Source organism: Leucopleurus acutus (assembly GCF_964270905.1).
Source record: "Leucopleurus acutus genome assembly, chromosome: 14".
NCBI lineage: Eukaryota > Metazoa > Chordata > Mammalia > Artiodactyla > Delphinidae > Leucopleurus > Leucopleurus acutus.
In genome coordinates, this window is record NC_139156.1 from 63512280 (window position 1) to 63538557 (window position 26278).

Genomic DNA, 26278 nt, shown 5'->3' on the forward strand with positions numbered 1-26278 from the left:
TAGAGCCCACGTGCCACAACTAAGACCTGATGCAGCCAAATAAATAAATAAATATTTAACAAAAACAAATCCCATACTGTGGGTGCAACAAGGGAGGTGCTCCCTAGCACCTTTCTAGAGATCTGGTGATGAGGGATTTTCTTTTTTTTTTTGGCCTTGTCGCATGCATGCAGGATCTTAGTTCCCCAACCAGGGATCAAACCTGTGCCCCCTGCAGTGGAAGCATGAGTCTTAACCACTGGACTGCCAGGGAAGTCCTGAGAGATTATTTTAAAACTAATTTCTCTTTTTCTTTCTCTCTCATAGGGAGGAGAGTGGCAGCTGCATTGGGAACCTGATTAGAACAGAACATGTAAAGACAGTTTGTGATGGACAATATTTACATAATTTCCAACATAAAAATGGTGTCATGCCTGTCACAAATCTAATGGCAGGTGACAGAATTATTTTAAGTGGAGAAGAGAGAACATTGTTTGCTTTGTCTAGGGGGTACGTGAAGGAGATTAACATGACAACTGTAACCTGTTTATTAGACAGGTAATGAAATGTTCCCTTTTTGGGTGGGGGGGGATAAAGCTTTATTGATATGTAAACATATACCATATGGTTCATCCATTTAAAGTGTATAATTCAGTGATGTTTAGTATATTCACAGAGCTGTGCAGTCAGCACTAAAATCAATTTTAGACCATATTCATCACCCGCAAAAGACTCCCTGTATCCTGTAGTCACTCCCCCTGCCCTAGGCAACCACCAGTTCCCTTTCTATCTTTATAGATTTGCCTCTTCTGAACATTTCACATAAATGGGATCATACAATATGTAGTCTTTTGCGACTGGCTTTTTTCACTTAGCGTACTGTTTTTGAGGATCATCTTCATGTAGTGGCATGTACCAGTACTCCATGCCTTTTAAAAAAAATTTAGATAAAATTCACATAACATAAAATTAACCATTAACCACTTTAAATGTAGAGTTCAGTGGCATTTAGCAATTATCCAACTGCTAAACTTTTGTTTAATACATCCCATTCCATAGTGCTAATGTGGATGTAATCTTATCAGATTCTCACAACCATGTGCACAGCAGGAGGACAGATGCCCTGTGTTGACTGTAAAGCTTATTTCTCCTTCTTAGCACTCTGGGCACTCACCGTTTCATTCTCTCCTTTTTTTAAAATATTTTATTTTTATAATTTTATTATTATTATTTTTTGTCTGCGTTGGGTCTTTGTTGCTGCGTGTGGGCTTTCTCTAGTTGCGGCGTGTGGGCTTCTCATTGCGGTAGCTTCCCTTGTGGCGAAGCACGGGCTCTAGGTGCATGGGCTTCAGTAGTTGTGGCACGCGGGCTCTAGAGCGCAGGCTCAGTAATTGTGGAGCCTGGGCTTAGTTGCTTCGTGGCATGTGGGATCTTCCCAGATCAGGGATTGAACCCGTGTCGCCTGCGTTGGCAGGTGGATTCTTAACCACTGTACCACCAGGGAAGCCCTCATTTTTTTAAAGATGATGCTTTTTTCCATTTAGAGTTGTAAATACTTTATATTTATAAAGTATAAGTTAAAACAAAGTGAGTTAATTTAATCATATTAATTAAATAGAAAAGTCGGTATGAAAATTTGTGGTAGAAACTAATATCCATATTTGTTAATATCCATATTCCCGGCTTCCCTGGTGGCGCAGTGGTTGAGAGTCCGCCTGCCGATGCAGGGGACACAGGTTCGTGCCTCGGTCTGGTAAGATCCCACATGCCGCGGAATGGCTGGGCCCGTGAGCCATGGCCGCCAAGCCTGCGCGTCCGGAGCCTGTGCTCCGCAACAGGAGAGGCCACAACAGTGAGAGGCCCGCGTACCGCAAAAAAAAAAAAAAAAAAAAATCCATATTCCCTTCTTCCTGGACCCCCAGCCTTTCTTGCATTTAAGTGCCGGCATGCGTCACATTTCTTAGTGGATGGAGATCAGTAATTGGGATGCAGTGGAAATGTCCAGGCTTGCTCTCTGCTAATCAGTAATCCTAGTTAAGCCATAACCAGTCCTAGCCTAGCTTTCATGATATCAGAGTATCAGCTGTGATATTTCTGTTGTTTCTTAGGAATCCCTGCAGTCAGTCCTTTGAGGTATTTATTTGGCACCTAACATGTATTACGTGCTTTGTAAACCCTTGAGGAACTCATAGTCTTGTGGGTAACAAATAAATAAATATGTTTTTGGTCTAATATGACAAGTGTTTGGATTGATGGGAACACAGAGGAGAGGCATTTAACCCAGTTTTAGGAGGCTCAGGGAAGGCTTTGTGAAAAAGGTCATTCCAGATCTTCACCCTGTGGGTGAATAAATTAGCCTGATGAAGCAGTGTGAGAGGAGTATATCAAACAGAGGGAACAGGGTGTGGAAAGACCTGATGGTATGAAGTGGAGTGTTCAGGAAAGTACAGGTAATAATTAGTTTCTGGAATGTAAAAGATAAAGAAGAGAATGATTGGAGAGGTCAGGTCATAGAAGGTCTTATATACCATATTAAGAAGTTCTGACTTTACTTTTTCAGATGTACTGAAGAGTTTTAAACAGAAGAATGATAATAATCAGATTTGCATTTTTCTTTGGATGCACTGTGGAGAATAGAGTTAATTAACGGAGGCAAAACTGAAAGCCGAAAAGTCAGGCATCTGTTGTAGTGGCCCAGGCTTGAGGTGATTGAGGGCAGGGTAGTTTTGACAGAGAAGGTGGAATGACTTTGAGAGGTATTTAGAAAGTAAAACTGTCTGACATGGGATCCTGATCGAGTGTGCAGGGTTGGAAGAGAGTGAGGAAGAGGGAAGGATCAAGACAGCTGTGTGGATGCAAGAGCCATTAATTGAGGTCAGGACCACAGAAGAAGGATCGGGTTCAGCTGGAATAAAGAGTTGTTCAGTTTTGAAAAATTGAACTTTCATAGCCTGGGTTTTAACTAAGTGGAAATAAATATCTTGCTGTTTGCTGGATATCCAAACCTGAAGCTTGGGTGAGAAACAGGGTGGGAGAGGAATGTGAGGTCAGGCCTGAAGATGTAGAGTTGGGATTTAGACCCACATAGGGGCATGGGACCAGAGGAAAAATGACAAGAAAGAAGAGTACACAGGACCAGGGAGGGGACCTAGGGAACATCATGGTTTAGGGGCTGATAGAGGAGCGGGAGAAGCTGTCGGGAAAGAGACCTGTACTCCAGGCTGGAGGAGGGAGGAGCCGTATGCTTAGGATCCTTCTGGGGTGGTGAGCCCAGGCTGAATTGCCCAGGTCGAACTTGCCCAGGTCCAAGTGAGTTGTTAGCAAATGTTGTAGGTTCCCGATTATTAACTGCTTTGACTTTGGTGCCTTCCCCTTCTCCCTTTTCCCACCAATCCAGGGCCTCATCCTGTCTCTGGTTGGCAAGTATGTATTAGGGGCTGGTAGCCATTTTAATAGCAATTCTGGCTCATTTACTCTTTTAGCAGACAGCAGCATATTTCTTATACAGACCCACTGACTATGTTAAATGAAAAACATTCATGTACATCTGTTTTCTGTTTTAGGAACTTGTCAGGACTCCCAGAATCAACTTTGTTCAGATTGGACCAGGAAGAAAAACATTGTAATATAGATGCCCCATTAGGAAATCTTTCTAAACTGATGGAAAATACTTCTGTCAGGTTTGTAACAATTAATGAATCTGAATTTTGCTCCACTTTCCTAAGGAACGTGGAGTAAAAAAAAGCTTTTTTTCTCTTTTCAGTCAAAAACTTCGAGATTTAATCATTGACTTTCGCAAACCGCAGTTTATATCCTACCTCAGTTCTGTTCTTCCACATGATGCAAAGGACACAGTTGCCTGCATTCTAAAAGGTACGTTATAATCAGTGTGTCTGCATCCATTAATTTTTCTTGGTTCTATTTATAATTTAATCTATATTATAGTCTAGCATTTTAAAAACTTAAAAAAAATAAATTTATTTATTTATTTTTGGCTGAGTTGGGTCTATTGTTGCTGCGCACGGGCTTTCTCTAGCTGCGGCTAGCTGGGGGCTACTCTTTGTTGCGGTGCGTGGGCTTCTAATTGCTGTGTCTTCTCTTGTTGCGGAGCACGGGCTGTAGGCGCCCGGGCTTCAGTAGTTGTGGCACACGGGCTCAGTAGTTGTGGCTCGTGAGCTCTAGAGCACAGGCTCAGTAGCTGTGGCGCATGGGCTTAGTTGCTCCGTGTCATGTGGGATCTTCCCGGACCAGGGCTTGAACCTGTGTCCCCTGCATTGGCAGGCGGATTCTTAATCACTGCGCCACCAGGGAAGTCCTTTAATAATTTATAAACTTGTATAAATAATAAATAAATAAACTTGTATAAATAATAAATAAATAAATAAATAAATAAATAAATAAATAAATAATGTATAAACTTGTAAACTTTAGACAGCATCTCTTTGGAATTAGTTTACCTGTGACCTTTACTGTCACCATGATATTTCCTTACTTTGAAAAGATGTATTGAAGAACAGACTAGAATAGAGTCAGCTTTTCTTGTAAAATAGTTAAGGTGCTCAGTGAAATTCAACACTCTTTTTCCTGTTATTTTTAAATTTAAATGTAGGTTTGAATAAGCCTCAAAGGCAAGCCATGAAAAAGGTACTTCTTTCAAAAGACTACACCCTCATCGTGGGTATGCCTGGAACAGGAAAAACAACTACAATATGTACTCTTGTAAGGTTATTATTCTTTTGCTTAGAAACTGAATATTTAAATCAGCTTCTCCTTGGTTCAGAGAATGTGATATTGGATATAAAAAGGGCTGAATTTTAAGTCAAAATGCCTTTATTTCAAACTAAAAGTGACATGAGAAATAGAAAACCTAAATTACCAATAGTTGTGATCACCTTGTAGATATCTTGCATGTCAGATTGTCTAAAATCTCTTTCTGTTGTTGTTATATGTATGTTTTCCTTCCCTTTAAAAAATGATAAGTTGTACAGAGGTGGTTGAAATAGAGTTTTCTTGAATTTTTTTTTCATGTCAGTAAATTACTGAGCAGTCTTAGAATAATCATAATGACGGCAGCAAATATTTATTGACTGATACTGTGTGCCAGGCACTAGTCAAAGTGTATATTATGTGTATATTATGTGTATATTAGTCAAAGTGTATATTATGACATAATATATTATTAACATATCATTAATAACATGATAATAATGCTGTGTTTTTTTCATAAAACATTTTGGCTATATAGTTTTTTAAAAAGTTACTTGGCTTAGCTCTTAGATATGCTTCCTATTAAGTTTTCTAATTCTATTCAAAAAATATAAATGTTAAAAATTACCAGGAGTTAAAAGTAATGCTGTTTTCCTTTCTTTTATTCATTATTAGGTAAGAATTCTCTATGCCTGTGGTTTTAGTGTTTTGTTGACCAGCTATACACACTCGGCTGTTGACAATATTCTTTTGAAGTTAGCAAAGTTTAAAATTGGATTTTTGCGCTTGGGTCAGACTCAGAAGATACATCCAGATATCCGGAAATTTACAGAGGAGGATATTTGCAGATCAAAATCCATTAGATCCTTAGCTCTTCTAGAAGAACTCTACAATAGTCAAGTAAGTACAATTATTGTATAATAATACTGACAGTAATTTTTGGAGCCAGAATGAGGGGAGAAATGGTACGTTGGGAAATTTAATTGCATTGACCAAATTTGCACGTGATTAATTTATATAAACCACAGGACCAGTTTATGAGTTTATAGTTTGTTCTTTGCTTCTGAACTGAAATTCGGTTTCTGGTTTATTATTCAGGGCTCCCATCTTCTAGTTTAAAATATCCTAGTAAAAGAAAACTCTGTTTCTGTCTACTCACACTTCTGACACTGACTACGTGGAGTTAGTGCAGACTCCACAGGTTAAGGACTCAGTCCCACAAGACTGCCCCCTACTGCAGTTCTCAATTGCGAGTTCAAGCCTCCTGTGCCCAGCTTGAGGGTTCCTGTGTCCTCCTCCTTGGATTCTATAATTTGCTAGAATGGCTCACAGAACTGAAGAAAGTCAGCTCATTAGCATAAACTCAGGTATGATTAAAAGGGACTTATGAATAACGAAAGATGTTCCCCTCACCCCAGCAATCAGGGAATTCCAAGGGTTTTAGGAGCTCTGGGTCAAGAACCAGAAGGAAGACCAAATGTGTATTTCTTACTATATTATAGTGTCACACCTAGAAAACTAATAATCAGGATTTTTTAGTGAGTTTGAATTAGAAGTAATGGTATATGAATGGTCTTGTGATAGGTATTTTTAGGCTTTGATATAGAACCTAATTTTTATTTAATGTCTGTATGTATTTTTACTGGGAAGTCTTAACTGATATTTTTGTCTTAAAAATTATCTAAAATAGATTTTAATAGACTCTTCTTAACAACTCTTTTGTCTAATATCTATCCCAATTATTGAAAAATTTTGAAGTGGCTAAGATGTATGTCTGATTTACTTTTTTAAATTAAAAGTTTTTATTTTGAGATAATTATAGATTCACATACAGTAGACAGAAATAATACAGGGAGATTATGTATACCCTTTGCCCAGTAGTAACATTTTGCAAAACTAAAGTAAAATATCACAAGGATATTGACAGTGATACAGTCTACATACAGAATAGTTCCATTACCATAAGGATCACTCTCGTTGTACTTTTATAACTATGCCCACTTCTTTCCTGCCTACTCATTCCTTGACCCCTGATAACCACTTTTCTGTTTTCCATTTCTACAGTTTTGTCGTTTCAAGAATGTTATATAAGTGGAAATATATGTTATCAAACAAAAGTTCGTGTGCCGGACACACAGTGAGGCCAAACAAACTGAAACGTCAGAGTTTGGAGCAGAGAAATGTTTATTGCAGGGCCAAGCAAGGAGACCAGGCAGCTCGTGCTCAAAAACCTCAAACTCTTTTCAGGGAGAAGTTTTTATAGGCAAAATTTGGGGTGAGGGCTGCAGGGTGTGTATCTTTCTTCTGGTTGGTTGGTGGTGAGGTAACAGGGTGGTGCTCCAGGAATCTTGTGCTCAGCCTGAAGTTACTATCCTCCACCTGGGTGCCGGCCTTATTTCCTGCAGAAGACCTCAAGGGAGTGGGGGAGGGATAAATTGGGAGATGGGATTGACATATACATACTACTATATATAAAATAGGTGACTAATAAGGACCTACTGTATAGCATAGGGAACCCAATACTCTGTAATGGCCTATATGGGAAAAGAATCTAAAAAACAGTGGATATATGTATAACTGATTCACTTTGCTGTACAGCAGAAACGAACACAACATTGTAAATCAACTATACTGCAGTAAAAATTTAAAAAAAAAAAAGGAACTCAAAGATATTTGTAACCTATATTCCTTGAGGAAGAACCAGGATCCTTCTTTAATCCCTGCACTATAGTTTCTTGATTGTTCCTCCTTTGTTTCTGCATCCCCTATTTCCCTGATTAGTAACTGTTTGAATATGCCCTTTGGAACTCTGGGAAGATCGAGGAGGCTGAAGCCTTTATCCTTCAAATAAGAAATGGGGGACCCGGAAAGGCTTTTGTTCCTAGGAGGGCCCCACAAGGTCCTGCTTGGTTTCACATACAGTATGTAATCTTTGGGGATTGGTGTTTTTCACTTAGCCTAATGCTCTGTATATTCAGATTGTTACATGTATCAATCAGTAGTTTGCTCCTTTTTATTGGTGAGTATTGTTCCATAGTATGGATGCGCCACAATTTGTTTAACCATTCACCCATTGGAAAACATCTGGATTGTTTGCAGTTTTGGGCTATTACGAATAAAGCTGCTATAGACATTCATGTATAGGGTTTTGTGTGAATGTAAGTCTTCATATCTCTGGGATCAATGCTCAGGGGTCCAGTGTCTGAGTCATTTGGTAGTTGCATGTTTAGTTTTAAAAAAATCTACCAAACTGTTTTCTAAAGAAGCTATAACATTTTACATTCCCACCGGCAAAGTGTGAGTGATCCTTGTCAGCATTTGGTGGTGTTAACTATTTTTCATCTTGGCCATTCTGATAGGTGGATAGTGATATACAAAGTGAGAATGTCTCAACTTCCCCTTCATTCCTGAAGGGTAGTTTTGCTAGTTATAGGATTCTGGGTAAATATGTAATTCTTTTCTTTTATACTGGGAAAATATTCTGCCGTTTTCTTCTGGCTTCCGTGGTTTCTGATGAGAAATATGCTGACCTTTGAATTGGAATATCTTTCCTTATAGCAAGGTGGTGTTTACCTGGGCTCCTTTTCAGAATTTTTTCTTTTCTTTAGTTTTTAGAATTTTAATTATGATATGTCTTGTAGTGGATTTTTTTCTATCATGTTTGGAGTTTTCCCAGCTTATTGAATCTATAGATTTAATGTCTCTTGCCAAACTTAGGACATTTTTAGCCATGATTTCTTCTAGTGCTTTTTCAGCCTCTCCCTCTTTCTGCTAGGACTGTGAAGACATGAATGGTGGATCCTTTATGTCCTGCAGGTCCATGAGGCTCTGTGTAGTTTTTGTTTTTTCAGTCTATTTCTGTCTGTTATTCAGACTATATAATTTCTACTTTTCTCTGTCTTTGTTCACTGATTCTTTTCTCTGTCCCTTGCTGTTGAGCCTATTCCATGATTTTAAAATTCTAATTATTCTAGTTTCAGTTCTAAAATTTCCATTTGGTTCTTCTTTTTACCTTCTGTTTCTTTGCCAAGACTTTTATTTTCTTGAGATTTTATATCTTTTTCTTTTCATTCAAGTGTGTTCATAATTGTTCATTGAAACATTCTTATCATGGCTGCTTTAAAATCTTTGTCATGTAATTCTAACATCACTGTCATCTATTGATTGTCTTATATTCATTCAGTTTGAAATATTTCTGGTTCTATATATAACGAGTGATTTTTGATGAAATCTGAACATTTTTGTATTGTGTTATTTAAAACTGCTGTTTTAGCTTGCTTCTCTAACACTACCCTGGTAGGGCAAGAGTGTATGCCACCTCATTATTGCCAGCTGGGAGCTGAAGTCCAGGATCCCTACTTGGCCTCTTTTAATGCAGAAGGTGACAGGCTTCTCATTACTATTGGATAGGGGTGGAAGGAAGTCTAGGCTCCCCACGCAGTCTCCACTACATTGCCGGGTGAGGGTTACTACCAGCCAAGAGGGATGAAAATCCTGACTTGACCTCTCTGACACCACCCTGGCAAGTTATTGGGGTGCCTTATTCCAGCCTCAGGCAGGTGGAAGTCTAGGATCCCCCCTTGACCTCTGCTGGCATTGGTAGGGGGGCAAGGCCATCATTTTTTGTTTTTTTAGAGTTTCTAAAATCTTTATTAGATTGAACATGTGTTTTTTTTTTTCTTTTCCTTTATGGTTTATTACAGGATGTTGTATATAGTTCCCTGTGCATACAGTAGGACCTTGTTATTTCTCTGTTTTATATATAGTAGTGCGTATCTGTTAATCCTACGCTCCTAATTTATCCCTCCAGCCACCCTTTCCCCTTTGGTAACCGTAAGTTTGTTTTCTATGTCTGTGAGTCTGTTTCTGTTTTGTAAATAATTTCATTTGTATCTTTTTTTTAGATTCCACGTGTAAATGATATCATATGATATTTGTCTTTCTCTCTTTCTGGCTTACTTCACTTAGTATGAAATCTAGATCCATCCATGTTGCTGCAGATGGCATTATTTCATTTTTTATGGCTGAGTAATATTCCATTGTATACATATACCACATCTTTATCCATTCATCTGTCGATGGATATTTAGGTTGTTTCCATGTCTTGGTTATTGTAAATAGCGCTGTGATGAACATAGGGGTACATGTATGTTTTCAAATTAGAGTTTTCTCCAGATATATGCCCAGGAGTGGGATTGCTGGATCATATGGTGACTCTATTTTTAGTTTTTAAAGGAACCTCCATACTATTCTCCACAGTGGCTGCACCAATTTACATTCCTACCAACAGTGTGTGTGGGGGGTTCCTTTTCTCCACACCCTCGCTAGCATTTATTATTTATTATTTGTAGACTTTTTAATGATGTCTATTCTGATCTGTGTGAGGTGGTACTTCGTTGTAGTTTTGATTTGTGTTTCTCTAATAATTAGCGATGTTGAGCATCTTTTCATGTGCCTATTGGCCATCTGTATGTCTTCTTTAGAGAAATGTCTATTTAGGTCTTCTACCCACTTTTTTTTTTTTTAATAAAGGAGATGTAGTTCTTTTTTTAAAAAAATTAAATTAATTAGTTTATTTATTTATTTTTAGCTGTGTCAGGTCTTAGTTGTGACATGCAGGATCTTCGTTGCAGTGTGCGGGATCTTTCGTTGTGGCGCACAGGCTCTTCGTTGTGGTGTGCGGGCTTCTCTCTAGTTGCCGCACTCGGTCTTCTTTCTAGTTGTGGCACGCAGGCTCTCAAGTTGAGGCACGTGGGCTCAGTAGTTGTAGCATGTGGGCTTAGTTGCCCCTCAGCATGTGGGATCTTAGTTCCCTGACCCGGGATCAATGCGGTGTCCCCTGCATTGTAAGGCAGATTCTTTACCACTGGACCACCAGGGAAGTCCCTTCTGCCCAGTTTTTGATTGGGTTGTTTGTTTTTTTGTTATTGAGTTGTATAAGCTGTTTGTATATTTTGGAAATTAAGCCCTTGTTGTTTGCATCATTTGCAGATATTTTCTCCCCGTCTGTAGGTTGTCTTTTTGTTTTATTTATGGTTTTCTGTGCTGTGAAAAAGCTTATAAATTTGATTAGGTCCCATTTATTTTTGTTTTTTTATTTCTATTGAGGCCATAGTTTTTTATGTGGTGTTTGACTAGAGTTGAGTGATTATTGTATAAGTTTTCTGTCTGCTAGGCTATCCCTTTCCTGTTCTTTTGGCTTTCGTTGGAACTTCTTTTGGTCTGTATACATTGGCATTCCTGTGTTCCTAGTCTTATCACCTCCAAATCTGGGATATGTGAGGCAAAAGGAAAACTCAGGGAACTGTGGTGTTCCTCATGTCGCAAGGTTCCTAGCTGGTCTACCTTTTCTCCGCCTTTCAGTCTTTATGTTTATAGTTTTATATTTATATAATGTCTAGGGTTTTTCATTGTAGTTTGTGGGAGGAGTAGGGAAAAGTACTCCATCTTCCCAGAAGTAAAGTCCTGGTTGACGTTAAAAAAATAAATTCATTAACTTACTGCCTCTTGAATGTTTCTGATTTCCATTTTGAAATCTCGAAATTTGAGCATTGTTATAGTGTCTGGAAAATTAACTTGATTTTTAAAAATTTATAGTAAAAAATTAAAATTTTTTGTATGCTATATGTGTTTCTGCAATCATGTTGGGGGATTCCTGTTTTGGGGGACAAAGAGTTCTTTTTTGATCTTTTAATTTCAAAACTGGGAAAAACAAGGTATATTTCTTGGACATATTAAATAACTGATCTATTTTCCCTATTTTTTTTTAGCTTATAGTTGCAACAACATGTATGGGAGTAAACCATCCCATATTTTCTCGTAAAACTTTTGATTTTTGTATAGTGGATGAAGCCTCTCAAATTAGCCAACCAGTTTGCCTAGGGCCACTTTTTTTTTCACGGAGATTTGTGTTGGTGGGGGATCATCAGCAGCTTCCTCCTCTGGTACTAAACTGCGAAGCAAGGTAAGCAGACGTTGAGGTTTCAATTTTAAACTAGATTCTTTTTAAGGGACAGTTTCAGTACACTGATAAGCCTGAACTGGATTTGTTGACAGAGCTCTTGGCATGAGTGAAAGTTTATTCAAGAGGCTGGAACAGAATAAGAATGCTGTCGTACAGTTAACCGTGCAGTACAGAATGAACAGGTATTTGTAACAGTGTCAGCTACGAGTGATTTTTGTATTTGTGTTCATCACTAAAACTAAAATTATTTTGTAATTCCCTTAGTAAAATTATGTCCTTAAGTAATAAACTGACATACGAAGGAAAGCTGGAGTGTGGATCAGACAAAGTGGCCAATGCAGTGATAAACTTACCTAACTTTAAAGATGTAAAGCTGGAACTGGAGTTTTATGCTGATTATTCTGAAAATCCTTGGCTGGTTGAAGTTTTCGAGCCAAAAAGTCCTGTTTGTTTCCTTAACACAGACAAGGTAAAGAACAAACATTTTCTTTAGTTTTTCTCCTTTTGCTCTGTTATTTGTATTCCTCAGTTTTCAGTAGCGATTGCTTCCTTAGAGCTTATCAGTTAAAACTAGTGTACTTCTTGTACTTGAACACAAAAGAATCTTTTCTTTCTATAGACTCACTGTCTTTGGGAGGTTTATTCTGGTGATTGATAGATGTCAAAATTGACTTTTGAAGTCAGAAAGGTAGAAAGTGAACTCAACTGTATAATTACATTTCCGATAAAAGAAATTGGCATTGATATTGTCAAAGGTCTGGGTTTACAAATGGACAGCAGATAACAATAAATTGATGTCCTTTTGATGACCTTTTTTAAAAAAACAGACTTTATTTTCTAGAGCAGTTTTAGGTCCACAGCAAAACTGAGCTAAAAGTACAGAGATTTCCCATATATCTCCTCCCCCCACCGTATGCATCTAAAGATCTCTTTGCAAATCTGTCATTAAACAAAAAATCTGCACAAGGACTTTAAATGACTTGAGTCTTATTTCTGAGAACTAAGAACAAAGTTTTGACCCTATGTTCCTACAGTTTGTTTTATATAGTGCTTCTCATTATTGATTTGGAAGTCTATGTAAGTTCAAATAAAAATGTAATGACCAATTATATGTATGCATGTTATTCTAAAATAGGTGTATCTCTTGTTATTAAGATGGGTGGAGCCAGCTGGTTGTTAAAAATAGGGCCTTACCATGTGTGTACCATGGTGGGATTTTCATTCTCTTGGACATTGCCTTAGTGTTTCAGGATGAAGAATTAACACCTAGGGGCAGGCAGGCTCTGGGATATTTAGTCACATAAACTGATCTCACAAATGACTGCTTTTATAAACCACAACTCTAATTTATTAGTTATAATTTACCATTTTTTAACCTCACCAGTGATATTTCAGAGTCTTTTTTGCTACTCACATTTCCTCTTTCTTGGCATCAGGATTCCAAATAAGTTGTATTAAAATTAATCAAGGTTACTAAGGAATGATGTAGGAGCAAAACAATCCTTTGAAAGTTCTACTAGGTATGGTAGAAACTGGGGAACCTTATCGCTCCATTATCTGTATGAAAATCAACAAGAAAATGGAAAGGGCACAGATATTAGAGCCAGATCTAAGTTTGAATCCTAGTGCCATGATTTATTGTGAGGCTTGGGCAGGCTACTCATCTCTTCTGACCTTTGATTCCTATAAAATGGGGGATAACACAGTAAAGTTTGTGAAGCCCAGTGTATGGTCGGCTTTCATAGAGATTTTAGTCTGAACTCTATGTAGCATGTTTAAGATGGGTTGCCTCTGGGTGGCTTTCTGAAAGTGACTAATATTATTCATTTTTGTTAATTCTTTTACCTTCAACTTTAAGATGAAGATATTTTTCATCTGTTTCCACATGTGGTAGTACCGTCTCTATGGCCACCTGTGTACTGACAGTACTCTTAACTTCAGAGATTGTTTTGCAAGCAGGATGCGTATTTTTTCTATTTAGGTTCCAGCACCAGAACAAGTTGAAAAGGGAGGTGTCAGTAATATAACAGAAGCCAAACTCGTTGTTTTCCTGACCTCAATTTTTATTAAGGTAACATAGAATTTAATTTTGAGGGTTAATTAATATTAAGGTGCAGAGTAATAGAATATTAGAATGCCAGGAACTTTAGATCTAAAGTTAACTTTTGTTTATTAAGATACAGGGGAATGAAGCCTGATTGTTTTTATTTTGAGAACATTTATCTAAGACATGTAATTTTTTATACAGTAATGGCATTTTGAGTTTCCATTTCGGATAACTTTGTAACATCAGATAATTCTGATTGTTTCAATTTAGTGCTGAAGTCAGTATGATTGGCAATTGGAAACCTCTGGTGTAAGGGATAGCAGAAAGTAAAATGTATTTCTTTGTACTTTTTTTGGTATGGCAACACTGTTTTGGTGGCATACAAACCATTATACCGCCATGAACTTCTAAATAACAAGGGAACAATGTTTGAGGAAATTATTTCATTTCAGGAAATGTGGATATAGCCTTAGAGTGAACTCAATAATTGTATTTACTCCTTGTGATAGGAACATGTATTATAAACATCAATTGGACACATTATGTAAACATTTAATAAATTTAGTAAAGCTTAAATAACAAAAGTCAGGATTTTTTCACTTTAAATTGTGTTCTTTTCTGTTTAGGCTGGTTGTAATCCCTCTGATATTGGTATCATTGCACCATACCGGCAACAGTTAAAAGTCATCAATGATTTATTGACACATTCTTCTCTTGGGATGGTCGAAGTTAATACAGTAGACAAATACCAAGGAAGAGACAAAAGTATCATTCTAGTATCTTTTGTTAGAAGTAATGAAGATGGAACTGTGAGTTAATTGTATTTTCTGCTTTGTTGTCTGGTTTGTATTTTATATTTGTTTGGGACATTATTTACCTCTCTTTTTTTATTTTCCTCTCTCTTTTTTAATTGTGGTAAAAACATAACATAAAAATCACCTTAACTATCTTTTAATGTACAATTCACAAGTATTAAGTATATTTACAGTGTGTGCAACACATCTCCAGAACGTTTTCATTTTGCAAAACAAATTCTATACCCATGAGCAATTCCCTAATTCCCACTCTCTCCTTTCCCTGGCAATCACTTTCTGTCTCTGTGAATTTGACAGAATTTTATGAATTCTGTGAATTTTCCATATAAGTGGAATCATACGGTATTTGTCCTTTTGTAAGTGGCTTATTTCACTTATCATAATGTCCTCAGGGTTCATCCGTGTTGTAGCATGTGTCAGAATTTCCTTCCTTTTAAAGGCTGAATATTATTCCACTGCATGTATATACCACATTTTATTTATCCATTTATCCATCAGTGGACATTTGGGTTGCTTCTACCTCTTGGTTATCGTGTTTGGAGCATTTTTAAACATATAGGCTTCCCTAGATATACTTTCAAATTTCTAGATAATTCCAGGCTTTGTTTTGTTTTTTTGCATTTTTATCTCTCCTTGACTCATTTTTCTTGACTATGCGATAGCTTCATATGGTTTTTAAGATACATGTAGTAGAGGGACTTGCCTCGTCATCCAGTGGTTAAGACTCCACACTTCCAATGCAGGGGCTGCGGGTTTGATCCCTGGTCAGCGAACTAAGATCCCACATGCCACGCTGTGCAGCCAAAAATAAATAAATGAAATAAAAATACACATAGTAGAAAGTATCCCTTCTTCCTGGTTCCTCTACTTAGTTCTTACCCTCACAGATAATCACATGTTTGGTTTTTTGTTTTTGTTTTGTTTTTGTTTTTTTGGTAACCTTCTACGTTTCTTTAAGCATATGCTTAAAGATATGAATCAGTATTCATATTTCCCTCCTTTTTTGCACAAAAGGTAATATATACACTATTCTGGACTTTGCTTTTTCCACTTAACAGCTTGGAGATCTTTCCATGTCATTACACAGAGATTTCATTCTGTTCTTACAGATGCATAGTTTTCTACTGTATATATGGGTCACGGTATATTTAACCACTCCTCTGAGTCTTCTACTATGACAAGTTTCTACTACTGTTAAAAAACAATACTACACTGGGGCTTCCCTGGTGGCATGGTGGTTAAGAATCCGCCTGCCAATGCAGGGGACCACGGGTTCGAGCCCTGGTCTGGGAAGATCCCACATGCCATGGAGCAACTAAGCCCATGTGCCACAACTACTGAGCCTACGCTCTAGAGCCTGTGAGCCACAACTACTGAAGCCCGTGTGCCACAACTACTGAAGCCTGCACGCCTAGAGCCTGTGCTCCACAACAAGAGAAGCCACCACAATGGGAAGCCCTCACACTGCAACAAAGAGTAGCCCTGCTCGCCACAACTACAGAAAGCCTGTGCACAGCAAAGGAAGACTCAATGCAGCCAATAAATAAATGAAATCTATTAAAAAAATTTTTTTTAAAAAAGAAACAGCTTGTTTCATAGATATTTAAAAAAAACAATGCTACACTGAGATAACTTCAATTCTTTTTTTTTTTTTTTTAATTTATTTGGTGGTGCTGGGTCTTAGTTGCAACACTTGGGATCTTCATTGCTGGGTGCAGGATCTTTAGTTGCGGCATGTGGGCTCCTAGTTGTGGTATGCGGGATCTAGTTCCCCGACCAGGGATTGAAACCGGGCCCCCTGCATTGGGAGCACGGAGTCTTAACCACTGGTCCACCAGGGAAGTCCTAACTTCAATTCTGTATTATATATATTTAATATTTAAAAATTTTTAGTATATTTTTATTTTATGTATTTAATAATTTAAAATTATGGCTAGGATATCATACCCACGATAAAATACTTGAAGTTGGCACTGTGGGCAAGTTTTTCCAACTGTCTGGATTTTAAATGTGTTGATGAATCTTTTTTGCAGTATATGTTTTTGAAAACTGCTCAAGAAACTCAGATAAAACTCAAAGAATGAAAATTACAATTTCTTTCAGCTTGGTGAACTATTGAAAGATTGGCGGCGTCTTAATGTTGCTATAACCAGAGCCAAACATAAGCTGATTCTCCTGGGATGTGTGCCCTCACTAAACCGCTATCCTCCTTTGGGGAAGCTACTTTATCATCTAAACTCAGAAAAATTAATATCCTTTTTGTTTTATATATGGTCACATTTGATTGTGCTATTGTGAATACTTCATTTATGTATTTGTATAAACTAAAACTCGGTGTCTCGTGTTTTCCATGGGCATATTTCAAAAGATCTGATTCTGCAAAGGAAAGAGAGAAAACAATTCACAGGAAGTAATTTTAAGCAAAAAGTGAAATAATGAACGTGGTGGTGAAGGATAGTTTGTGAAATGAGAAGCTGGAAAAAAAGGGACTTGATTTTTTGCCTTAGGAACAGGGTGCATGTTTCCTAGAATACATCTAGGAAAACTGGTTATTCCTTCTGGTTCCTCTCCCCTCAATTTATAACCTTTTTTTAAAAAAATCTAGGACAAAGTATTATATTTAAAAATGGAGATTATTACTTGTCATATTGTATTAATAGATTATTTTAAAAATAGGTCATCTCTTTAAAAAATTATATGTAGGTCTCAGGCTAATAAGATATGTAAACCATATTGCTTAAGTATATTATTATCCATAGAATGCCATAAAAATCTTTACAATTTTTTTAGCAGCCCTGTAAACCAAATTACAGAATGTTAGATAATAATGTCATATATGTTTTTATGTAATTCCACATTGTGTTAAATATATCTTCCTTAATTTATTTTACATCATGGATCTTCCATCAGGAGAACATGAAAGTCTTTGTCATATATTGGGTGATTTTCAAAGAAGATAAAGCACTGTTTTCCTTGCTTTTTCCAAACCATCATGATCTTCTCTAACTGTTGCCTATTTATAATTCGGATATGCTGTAAAATCAGTGCCTGGTTACACTGTGAAGATAACTTTTATCCCAAGGGTAAGAAATGATGTAAATGTACTCTTTCAGAGTTCCAGTTTTTTTGTTTTATTTATTTTTTGGTATAACCTTGTTAAACATAAAGTTCTATTACCATACAAAATTTAACATAGTATTTTTTTAGTACAGGTGAACCAAAACTGAAAAGTCTAAATTTATAGGTATTATAAATGTGGTTTTGTATGATCTAGAGTTTGATAAATTTCTACCACCTTTTAAAGCTGGGATGAATTTTTCAATCTGAGGCTTAAACCTTTAAGTCTAAATTTTCAAGATTAATTTGATCTTTTAGATTTTTAATCATATTTTGTTTATTTGAAAGATTAGGTAAGAAAATTGATTGCTTTTGTCATTTAAGGACAATCTTGTGATGATGAGAACATAAGTAAGACGTTTTTCTGTATTTTGAGGTCCCTGATTCAAAGGCCATTCTGCTGGTTTTTCTCCTGACTTTTGCTTTCTCCTATCAGAGATGTTTTCACTTTAAACCTAGTCTTTTAAATTATCACTGATAAATGTATTATTTCCAGTTAATTTCTGATTCTCCTTACTCTCCCACTTGTTATTTTCACTTTTCAGTATTCTAGTGAAAGAAAATAATTCCTAATGTTCTTTTGAGAAGAAATTTTGTTTGCTGAATTGATGACAAATTAAAAAGGTGTATTCCTATTTTCACTTATTCATGTTCATATGCCCCTTAGTTTTAGGGCATTTCTCAATTTTCTCTTTTGGTATAAAAATGTTTTGTAAAACAGTTACCTCAAAGTGCTTGATTACTTATATTGTGACCAATTTTAACCTTAGTGTATCCATCTTTGGCAGGGAGATCTCTCACTTCTCTCAAATGTTTTCTTTTTAATGAATGTTAAGTATGTTAAAAATTGCTGCCTCTACCTCACATGTTTTAAAAAAATTATTACTTGAAGATTTTATTAAATAAATTGTTCTCTTACTGTTAGATCTTACAGTGTCAATTATTAATACTAAATAATAATTAAGTTCAGGGTTGTCCACAATTTTTTCCAGTGTTGAGAACTGAAATATTGATAATGCTCTAAAGCTGAAACCAAGGAGTGTTGACATTATAAAGAGATTTATGAAGGACACACAGGATGGAGTTGATCATGGAGATACTATGGATTAGACAGGAAAAACTAGGAAGTTTACAGAGATAAGGCTTAAATATTGGTTAGATATTCCTGGGAGTGAGATGAATAATGTAAATTCTTTTGGTTCAATCAGTGGTTGCTTTACAGATTTGTATGGCCTGCAAAGCCCTGTGGAAGAAGAGCCCTGGGAGAGGTTCCATGTTTCTTGTCATTTGGGATTCTGTCTTTTTTTATTTTTTTTTTGCGGTACGCGGGCCTCTCACTGTTGTGGTCTCTCCCGTTGCAGAGCACAGGCTCTGGACGCGCAGGCCCAGCGGCCATGGCTCACGGGCCCAGCCGCTTCACAGCATGTGGGATCTTCCCGGACCGGGGCACGAACCCATGTCCCCTGCATCGGCAGGCGGACTCTCAACCACTGCGCCACCAGGGAAGCCCTGGGACTCTGTCTTGATTACAAGAGTCTAGCCACTTAGTTGAAAGAGTTAGGATTCGTCTTTTATATATAAGATGCTGTGAGTTGGAGGCTTGGGGTGAGCTGTAAGTTAAACCCAGACTGGGCCATCAAATTGCTAATAGTGCAGTTTAAGTATGACATCCACGCCAAGGACTAAGACAGCAGTGGCTACCAGTCTCTAATGTTATTGGGCAGTCACTTTGTGCAGGTCCAGATCAAAAGCATCATTAGCCTAGACAAGGTCTTCCTTATAGTGTAAAGCCAGGATGTGATGACAGTGTAGCCATTCCAGTGGCCCCATTCCTGAAAATCAGTTCAGAGTTCTGCCTCCTTACCTCTCTTGCTGCCTCCTCTGATTCCTTTCTTTTCTTCCTCGTCTCTCACTCTCTAGAGACGGGTCTTTCCCAGAGCTCTATGTTTGGTCTGGTTCTGTTCTCCCTCCTTGGACAGTCACTGCCTCCAACCATGACCTATGAAGCTGTTTACCAAATCTGTATACCCCGCCATGTCTTCTGAATTCTAGTTATATATGTGTTCCAGCTCCTGCCTTCAGAGTCTTCTGTGAGCACTTCCGAGTCAGCACATACAAAATGTAAATTTCCATCTTCATCTAATGCCTTCTTCTGTAATCTCTGTTTCTGTCAAGGACACCATCTACCTCACATTTTCTGAGTTCAAAAGTCTTGGCATAATTTTCTTTCTTTAAATTTTTTTTTCTAATTATAGAGTAGTACATGATTTTAGTGAGAATTTCAAACACTACAAATTTTAGAAAATTCAGTTTCTTTGTAATCTTATCATTTAGTTATAACTACTGGTAGTTTGGTGTATGATAATCTGGACTGGTGCTTAAGAGTAAAAATTGCCAGAACCCACAACAAGAAACACATTTTGCATCATGACTCAGCATGAACATATGTATGTGCATGCACCTTAAACAGTACTTTAACAAAATATTTACCCTTTTTATATGTGATATACCCTAATATTTTCCACTATTCCATTAAAAGCAAAGCTGGTTGCAGGGCTTCCCTGGTGGCACAGTGGTTAAGAATTTGCCTGCCAGTGCAGGGGACACGGGTTTGAGCCCAGGTCCGGGAAGATCCCACATGCCACGGAGCAACTAAGCCCGTGCACCACAACTACTGAGCCTGCGCTCTAGAGCCCGCAAGCCACAACTGCTGAGCCCGTGCGCCACAACTACTGAGTCTGTGCTCTATAGAGCCCGTGTGCCACAACTACTGAATCCCGTGCACCTAGAGCCCGTGCTCCGCAGCAAGAGAAGCCACCGCAATGAAGAAGCTCGCACGCCACAACAAAGAGTAGCCCCCACTCGCCACAACTAGAGAAAGCCCGTGCGCAGCAACGAAGATCCAAAGCAGCCAAAAATAATTAATTTAAAAAAACAAAGCTGGTTGCAACCTACTAACATTCTTTCATATCCCACTAATAGGTTGGAACGTGTGGTATGTAATGGAGGTCATTCTCCATTATTTCTTTGCATATTTGTTCTAATGTACTTTTTTTTTTCTGGCCGCACTGCATAGCTTGTGGGATCCTAATTCCCTGACCAGGGATCCAGCCTGGGCCCATGGCAGTGAAAGTGCAGAGTCCTAAGCACTGGACTGCCAGAGAATTCCCTAATATACTATTTTTGCTCTTCCCTATACATGTCTTTTTTCTTGTTTGTTGTATCCTCTATCTATATTTGTCTGTTTCTCCAATACCATTTATGCAACTTCACCCAGGCTGAAAGACTAGTATGCTACCTTCTCCAGAAAGCCTTTTCTGATTTTTTTCCTTCCAGAAAGAATTACTTCCATCTTTATATGTAGCTTTATACCACTTACTGCTTTTTTAGCAGCGGTAATAATATGTAATATGCTTTATAATTTTCATAGATATTCTCTCAATTGAATTAAACCCTACAGAGTACCTAGCATAGATATTTCACGTTAGCATATGGCTCTGGGCAAGTCATTGCTAGAACCCAGATGTTCTGATCAGTAATTCAGCAATTTTCCCAGGTACTCTGTGTTTCCCATTCAGTGTTGTGTACATTTTCCAGGTGCTATACAAATGTTTAGAAGCATTACAATTGTTGGGAATTCCCTGGCAGTCCAGTGGTTAGGACTCCGCGCTTTCACTGCCAAGGGCTGGGGTTCAGTCCCTAGTCAGGGAACAAAGATCCCACAAGCCGCACAGTGCAGCCAAAAAGAAAAAAAAGCATTACAATGGTTAGTGTAAGCAAATCACATCTCAGGCCAGCTGGAAACCTTGGGGCATGATTTGACCAGCTGGTCTATGTAGATTCAGTGGACAGCTTTGCTCATTAAAAAGACTGCTTGTAGCTAAGAGGATAGGCCCATGCAACCTCACTCAAGTCACCACTGACTCTCGGCTGATTGGGACTCATGATCCTGGCAAGTATGAACCAAGATGGACCCAGGGGGTGAAGTCTGCCTTTCCTGACTCTCGGCTCTTGTATAGATACTGCTTTGGCTTATTATGAAAGATTTTTACATAAAAATTATTTTTAAGGCTTTAACTAGCTTTCTTTTCATGATGAGCTTTAGAACATTATTATAAAACCTTTAAAAACACACACAAAAGTAGTATAATGAACTTCTATATACCCATCACCCACATTCAACAGATTTTGCAGCAATTGTTTTCAACCTTTTTTTCCTTGCTGACATGTTTTAAAGCAAATTTTAGACATCATTCAATTTCATCCCTATATTTCAGTATGTGATGAGTTTTTAAAAAACAGTATTTTGTTACATGATTATATCTGTACGTTTAAAAACCTAGATTCTTAGTTTTAGTACATCAAGAGCTCAGAACAGATTCATATTCTAGTTTAAACCTATTAAGTGTAATAGGTTTTAAACATACACCCTAATTCCAATTCTGTTCAATACAAGGTGGCTAGAGTATCCAGCAAATATGTATTTTGGAGTTTAAGAACATCTTCCTCAAAGGAAGAAATATTTTTTGCTTTAAATAAAGCTGGTCTGTTACTGAACTAAATTTCTTTCCTACATGTTACCTATAAAGTCACTGGAGGGAAAGCAATCCAGCAAATAAAGCTCTTTTCCTTTGTTCTCATGGTTTTATAAAATAAATAAATATATACTTAACATTATTTGCTTTTCTAAACGCACTTGCAACACAAATCCCTCCCTTTTTGCTCATCATTTGGAGAAGAGAAAAATGAACAAGTCAGTCATTTCAATGTTTAACAGCAAGGTGGTGGAAGGGGTTAGACTTGTCATCAGTTTTAGGCTCCTTCAAACACTGTAAAAACCACAGATGTATTTTGACATTATGAAAATGGAGGCTAGTTTTGTACTGGTTCAGATTCTGGCTCTGTTCCTTAATAGTACTGTGACTTTGGGCAAGTTATTTAATCTTTGAGGTTAGTTTCATCTGTAAAAGAGGTAAATAATTTATTCCTCATGGGGTGGTTCTGAAGATCAAATGAGGTTTTGGCCTAGGAACTGACCTTCACATACATGCTCATTGACCTTCACTTCCATGCTCATGGGCATGGAAGATGAATGGTGAAAGGGTGATGGGATAGTTGAGGAAATGAAATTTGACCCTATCTCACATCATCACTGAAATTAATTCTGGGTGCACTAACAGGCCTAAATATTAAAGGCAAAACTATGTAATTCTTTTTTTTTAATATTTATTTATTTGGCTGCATCGGGTCCTCGTTGTGGCATGTGGGATCTCTCGTTGTGGCGCTCGTTTGGTCGCGTGGGCTTCTCCCTAGTTGTGGTGTGCGGGTTTTCTCTTCTCTTGTTGTGGCATGCAGGCTCCAGGGTGTGTGGGCTCCAGAGCACATGGGCTCTGTAGTTTGTGGCACGCGGGCTCTCTAGTTGAGGCGTGCAAGCTCAGTAGTTGTGGCGCATGGGCTTAGTTGCCCCGCGGCATGTGGGATCTTAGTTTCCCAACCGGGGATCGAACCTCCTGCGTCCCCTGCATTGGAAGGCGGATTCTTTACCACTGGACCACCAGGGAAGTTCCAAAACTATGTAATTCTTAAAAGAGAGTATCTTCATGACCTTGGAATAAGGAGGATTTCTTAAGACACTAAGGCATAAACTATAAATTCACTACAAGAAAATTAAGAACTTATATTTAATCAATGGTTGCCATAAGGAGAGAAAAAAAATTAGCCAGAAGATAGTGGCAACACATAACTGACATCAAATTAGTATGTAGAATATTAAGGAACTTGCACAAGCCAATAAGAAAAAGGTAAGTCAATAGAAAAACAGGCACCATTTCTTTGCAAAAGTGAAATTCCAAATAGTAAACATAGGTAAAGTGCTCAATGTCATCAGTAATGAGATAAATAAAAAACAAACCTGCCATGCAATCACCTACCCACAAGACGCAAAAAATGAAAACATCCTCAAAATTCTAAGCATTAGAATGGACACAGCAACAGAAAAACAACACTGCTGATAGGAGTGTAAATTATGAGAAATTTTGAAAAGTTTGGCATTATCTAGTAAATTTAAAGAAAGGCATACCTGATTTCTAGTAATTGTATTCTTATTTACATGCCCTAGAGGCTCTCCTGCATTTAGGGACCAGGAAGTATGTAAACCTGAAAACACCCTAACCTGGAAACTCCTCATGGACATGGACGATGTTGAACAAAAGAAACAAGTAATGTTCGTAATGTTATTCCACTTGTGAAAAGTTTGTAAACAGGCAAAAATAAACTGTATTGATTAGGGGCACATACTTACGTGGTAGTAACATGCAGAAAAGCAAGGAAACAATTGTCATAGAAGTCAGAATCGTATTTATTAATACTTCTAGGGGGATTGTGGCTAAAGGCCTTTCCCCCAGGGAAGATGACTCTCCTGTTCTATGCTCTCTTGATCTGGTGGTGTTTTCCCAGCTGTTCACTTTATGATTCTTTAAATGTATATATGCTTTATAAATTTATATCCATGTATGATTATCTCACAATAAAGAAAATTAAAAACCAAAAGAAGTAAAGAAACATAATAGAACTGTATGCTGACCAATGTGATGAAGAGATAAACATCGCTCCATTTCCTCGAAATATCAGTCTATTTCTAACTCGGACACTGTTTTAATAATTGCTGGGCTTCCCTGGTGGCGCAGTGGTTAAGAATCCGCCTGCCAATGCAGGGGACACAGGTTCAAGCCCTGGTCTGGGAAGATCCCACATGCCGCGGAGCAACTAAGCCCGTGAGCGAGCCACAACTACTGAGCCTGCACTCTAGAGCCCGCACGCCACAACTGCTGAAGCCCACGCGCCACAACTACTGAAGCCCACATGCCTAGAGCTCGTGCTCCGCAACAAGAGAAGCCACTGCAATAAGAAGCCCGTGCACCACAACGAAGAGTAGCCCCCGCTCGCCGCAACTAGAGAAAGCCCGCGTGCAGCAACGAAGACCCAACACAGCCAAAAATAAAATAAATAAATTTTAAAAATATATTCTTAAAAAAAAACAAAAAACAATTGCCGATCTAACTAGGTAATAGCTCAGTTTCCCCAAATTGATATAACTTAAACCTAGTGTCATCTGACCTGAAATGAGAAAACGCTGGCTTTATCTCTGCACCTTTCCCTCGATTACTGAGACCATTCCTCGTTGCTTTTTATAAACCAGTGGATTCACTGGTGGTCCCCTGCGAGTTAGTTGGTGAAGAAGGGAAGCGGTCAGGTGTGTTCGATTAAACCCAGCCGGACCCAGGAGATGAAAACGTTTGCACGTGACTCGCATCCCTTTGGAAATGCAGCCCTAGCGCTCCGGCGAGGCCCCCAGGGTGAGAGACCAGGGTCCGCCCCCCTGCTCCTCAACGCGACGTCCTCCTCAATGCGAGGTCCTCCCCTCAACGCGAGGTCCTCCTCTCAACGCGAGGTCCTCCTCAATGCGAGGTCCTCCTCAACGCGAGGTCCTCCTTACGCTCCTTTTCCTTCTCCTTCCGCTCCGGCTAGATCCGAAGTGGCTCAGAGAGGGTGGATTTCTCCGCTGCCGGCTTCAGGCTCCGCGGCCCCCCGCCCCACTCGGGCGCCGCGGGACCGCCCGGCCGTCCTCCCGCCGCCGGGAGCGCTGTGGGCCGCAGCGGGCCTGGTCGCAGACGCCGTGGCGGCCGCCGCTCGCCTGAAGGGAGCTGCTGGCGGGGCCCAGGGAGTCCCCGCCCGAGACCGCGTCGCCGCCGCCGCCGCCATGGGTAAGCGGGGCAGGCCGAGAGCGGACGCCCGGCCCTCCGTGCTGGGCCGAGGGCTCGGCCGGGCCAGGAGGATTGGTGGTGTGGTCATGGAGGCCTCGGGGTCGGGACTGGGGTCCGAAGCCGGGTTTGGGCCTGGGTGGAGGCAGCCGGGGGCGCGGGGGCGCAGGGGCGCCCGCGGTCGCCATGGCAACGCGCGGCCGCCCCTCGTTCCCCCTCGCCCCCTTCCCCGTTCAGGGGCCTAATGGCAGAGGTTTGGTGGTTCGTCGGCTTACAGAGAGCGAGGACAGGGCCGGCCGGGGTGCAGCTCCCGGGTCGGGGGAAATAGTCGGGGACGGGCGATGACCTTTCAGGTTTGGGGGTGGCGGAGGGAAGCGTCTCAGGTTTGGGCTTGGGTTCCAGATGCAGTGGGCGGGAGAGGGGCAGCGATGCCGCGCAGGACCCCGGGTGAGCATTCCGTGAGGGTGTTGGGGCGCCCCGAGCCCTTGGGCAGCCTTGCTGGCTGGCAGGCAGGGAGGCAGGCAAGGGGTTCTACAGGCAAGATGCAGGAACCGGCCTTTGGGCGCGTGTGGGGGCCGCAGCCCGGGCGGGGCGCGGCTGGGGTGCAAACGCTCCTCTACTCGGGAGCTGCCGGCGCCCACCAGGACCTACCTTCGAGTAGTTATAAAGGCGTCCTTTGTCTGGTTGTCGCACCGTACATTACGGATTGTGATGGGCACTGTTAAGAAAAATGAGAATTGCTGCAGATTATGAAACATCGACTGGTTTCGTCCCCGAAAAAAGAGGGAGTCATACCACGATGCATATTTGAAGCAATGATGTCTTGTGTGGAGATTCTCCACCAGCTAGCTTGGTCGTAGCAGTTGTGACTGTTTGCATTTTAAGTTGC

General features: G+C 39.4%; 2 protein-coding genes across 2 annotated transcripts in view; both read left to right on the plus strand.

Annotated features, from left to right (window-relative positions):
- The window catches only part of DNA2 (DNA replication helicase/nuclease 2), a gene marked incomplete at its 3' end in the record, with an annotated part of 47597 nt that extends 30125 nt beyond the window's left edge, over window positions 1-17472 (plus strand). Inside the window, exons 10-21 of the mRNA XM_082855150.1 lie at window positions 307-537; window positions 3543-3659; window positions 3743-3852; window positions 4589-4698; window positions 5362-5586; window positions 11457-11650; window positions 11743-11832; window positions 11915-12119; window positions 13632-13721; window positions 14324-14506; window positions 16616-16762; window positions 17404-17472. Of these exons, the coding sequence (XP_082711276.1) occupies window positions 307-537; window positions 3543-3659; window positions 3743-3852; window positions 4589-4698; window positions 5362-5586; window positions 11457-11650; window positions 11743-11832; window positions 11915-12119; window positions 13632-13721; window positions 14324-14506; window positions 16616-16762; window positions 17404-17472 (1771 nt within the window). The remainder of the gene's footprint in view (window positions 1-306; window positions 538-3542; window positions 3660-3742; window positions 3853-4588; window positions 4699-5361; window positions 5587-11456; window positions 11651-11742; window positions 11833-11914; window positions 12120-13631; window positions 13722-14323; window positions 14507-16615; window positions 16763-17403) is intronic.
- Window positions 17473-17504: 32 nt separating this feature from the next.
- The window catches only part of RUFY2 (RUN and FYVE domain containing 2), a gene marked incomplete at both ends in the record, with an annotated part of 83456 nt that continues 74682 nt past the window's right edge, over window positions 17505-26278 (plus strand). Inside the window, one exon of the mRNA XM_082855130.1 lies at window positions 17505-17595. Coding sequence (XP_082711256.1) covers window positions 17505-17595 — 91 coding nt within the window. The remainder of the gene's footprint in view (window positions 17596-26278) is intronic.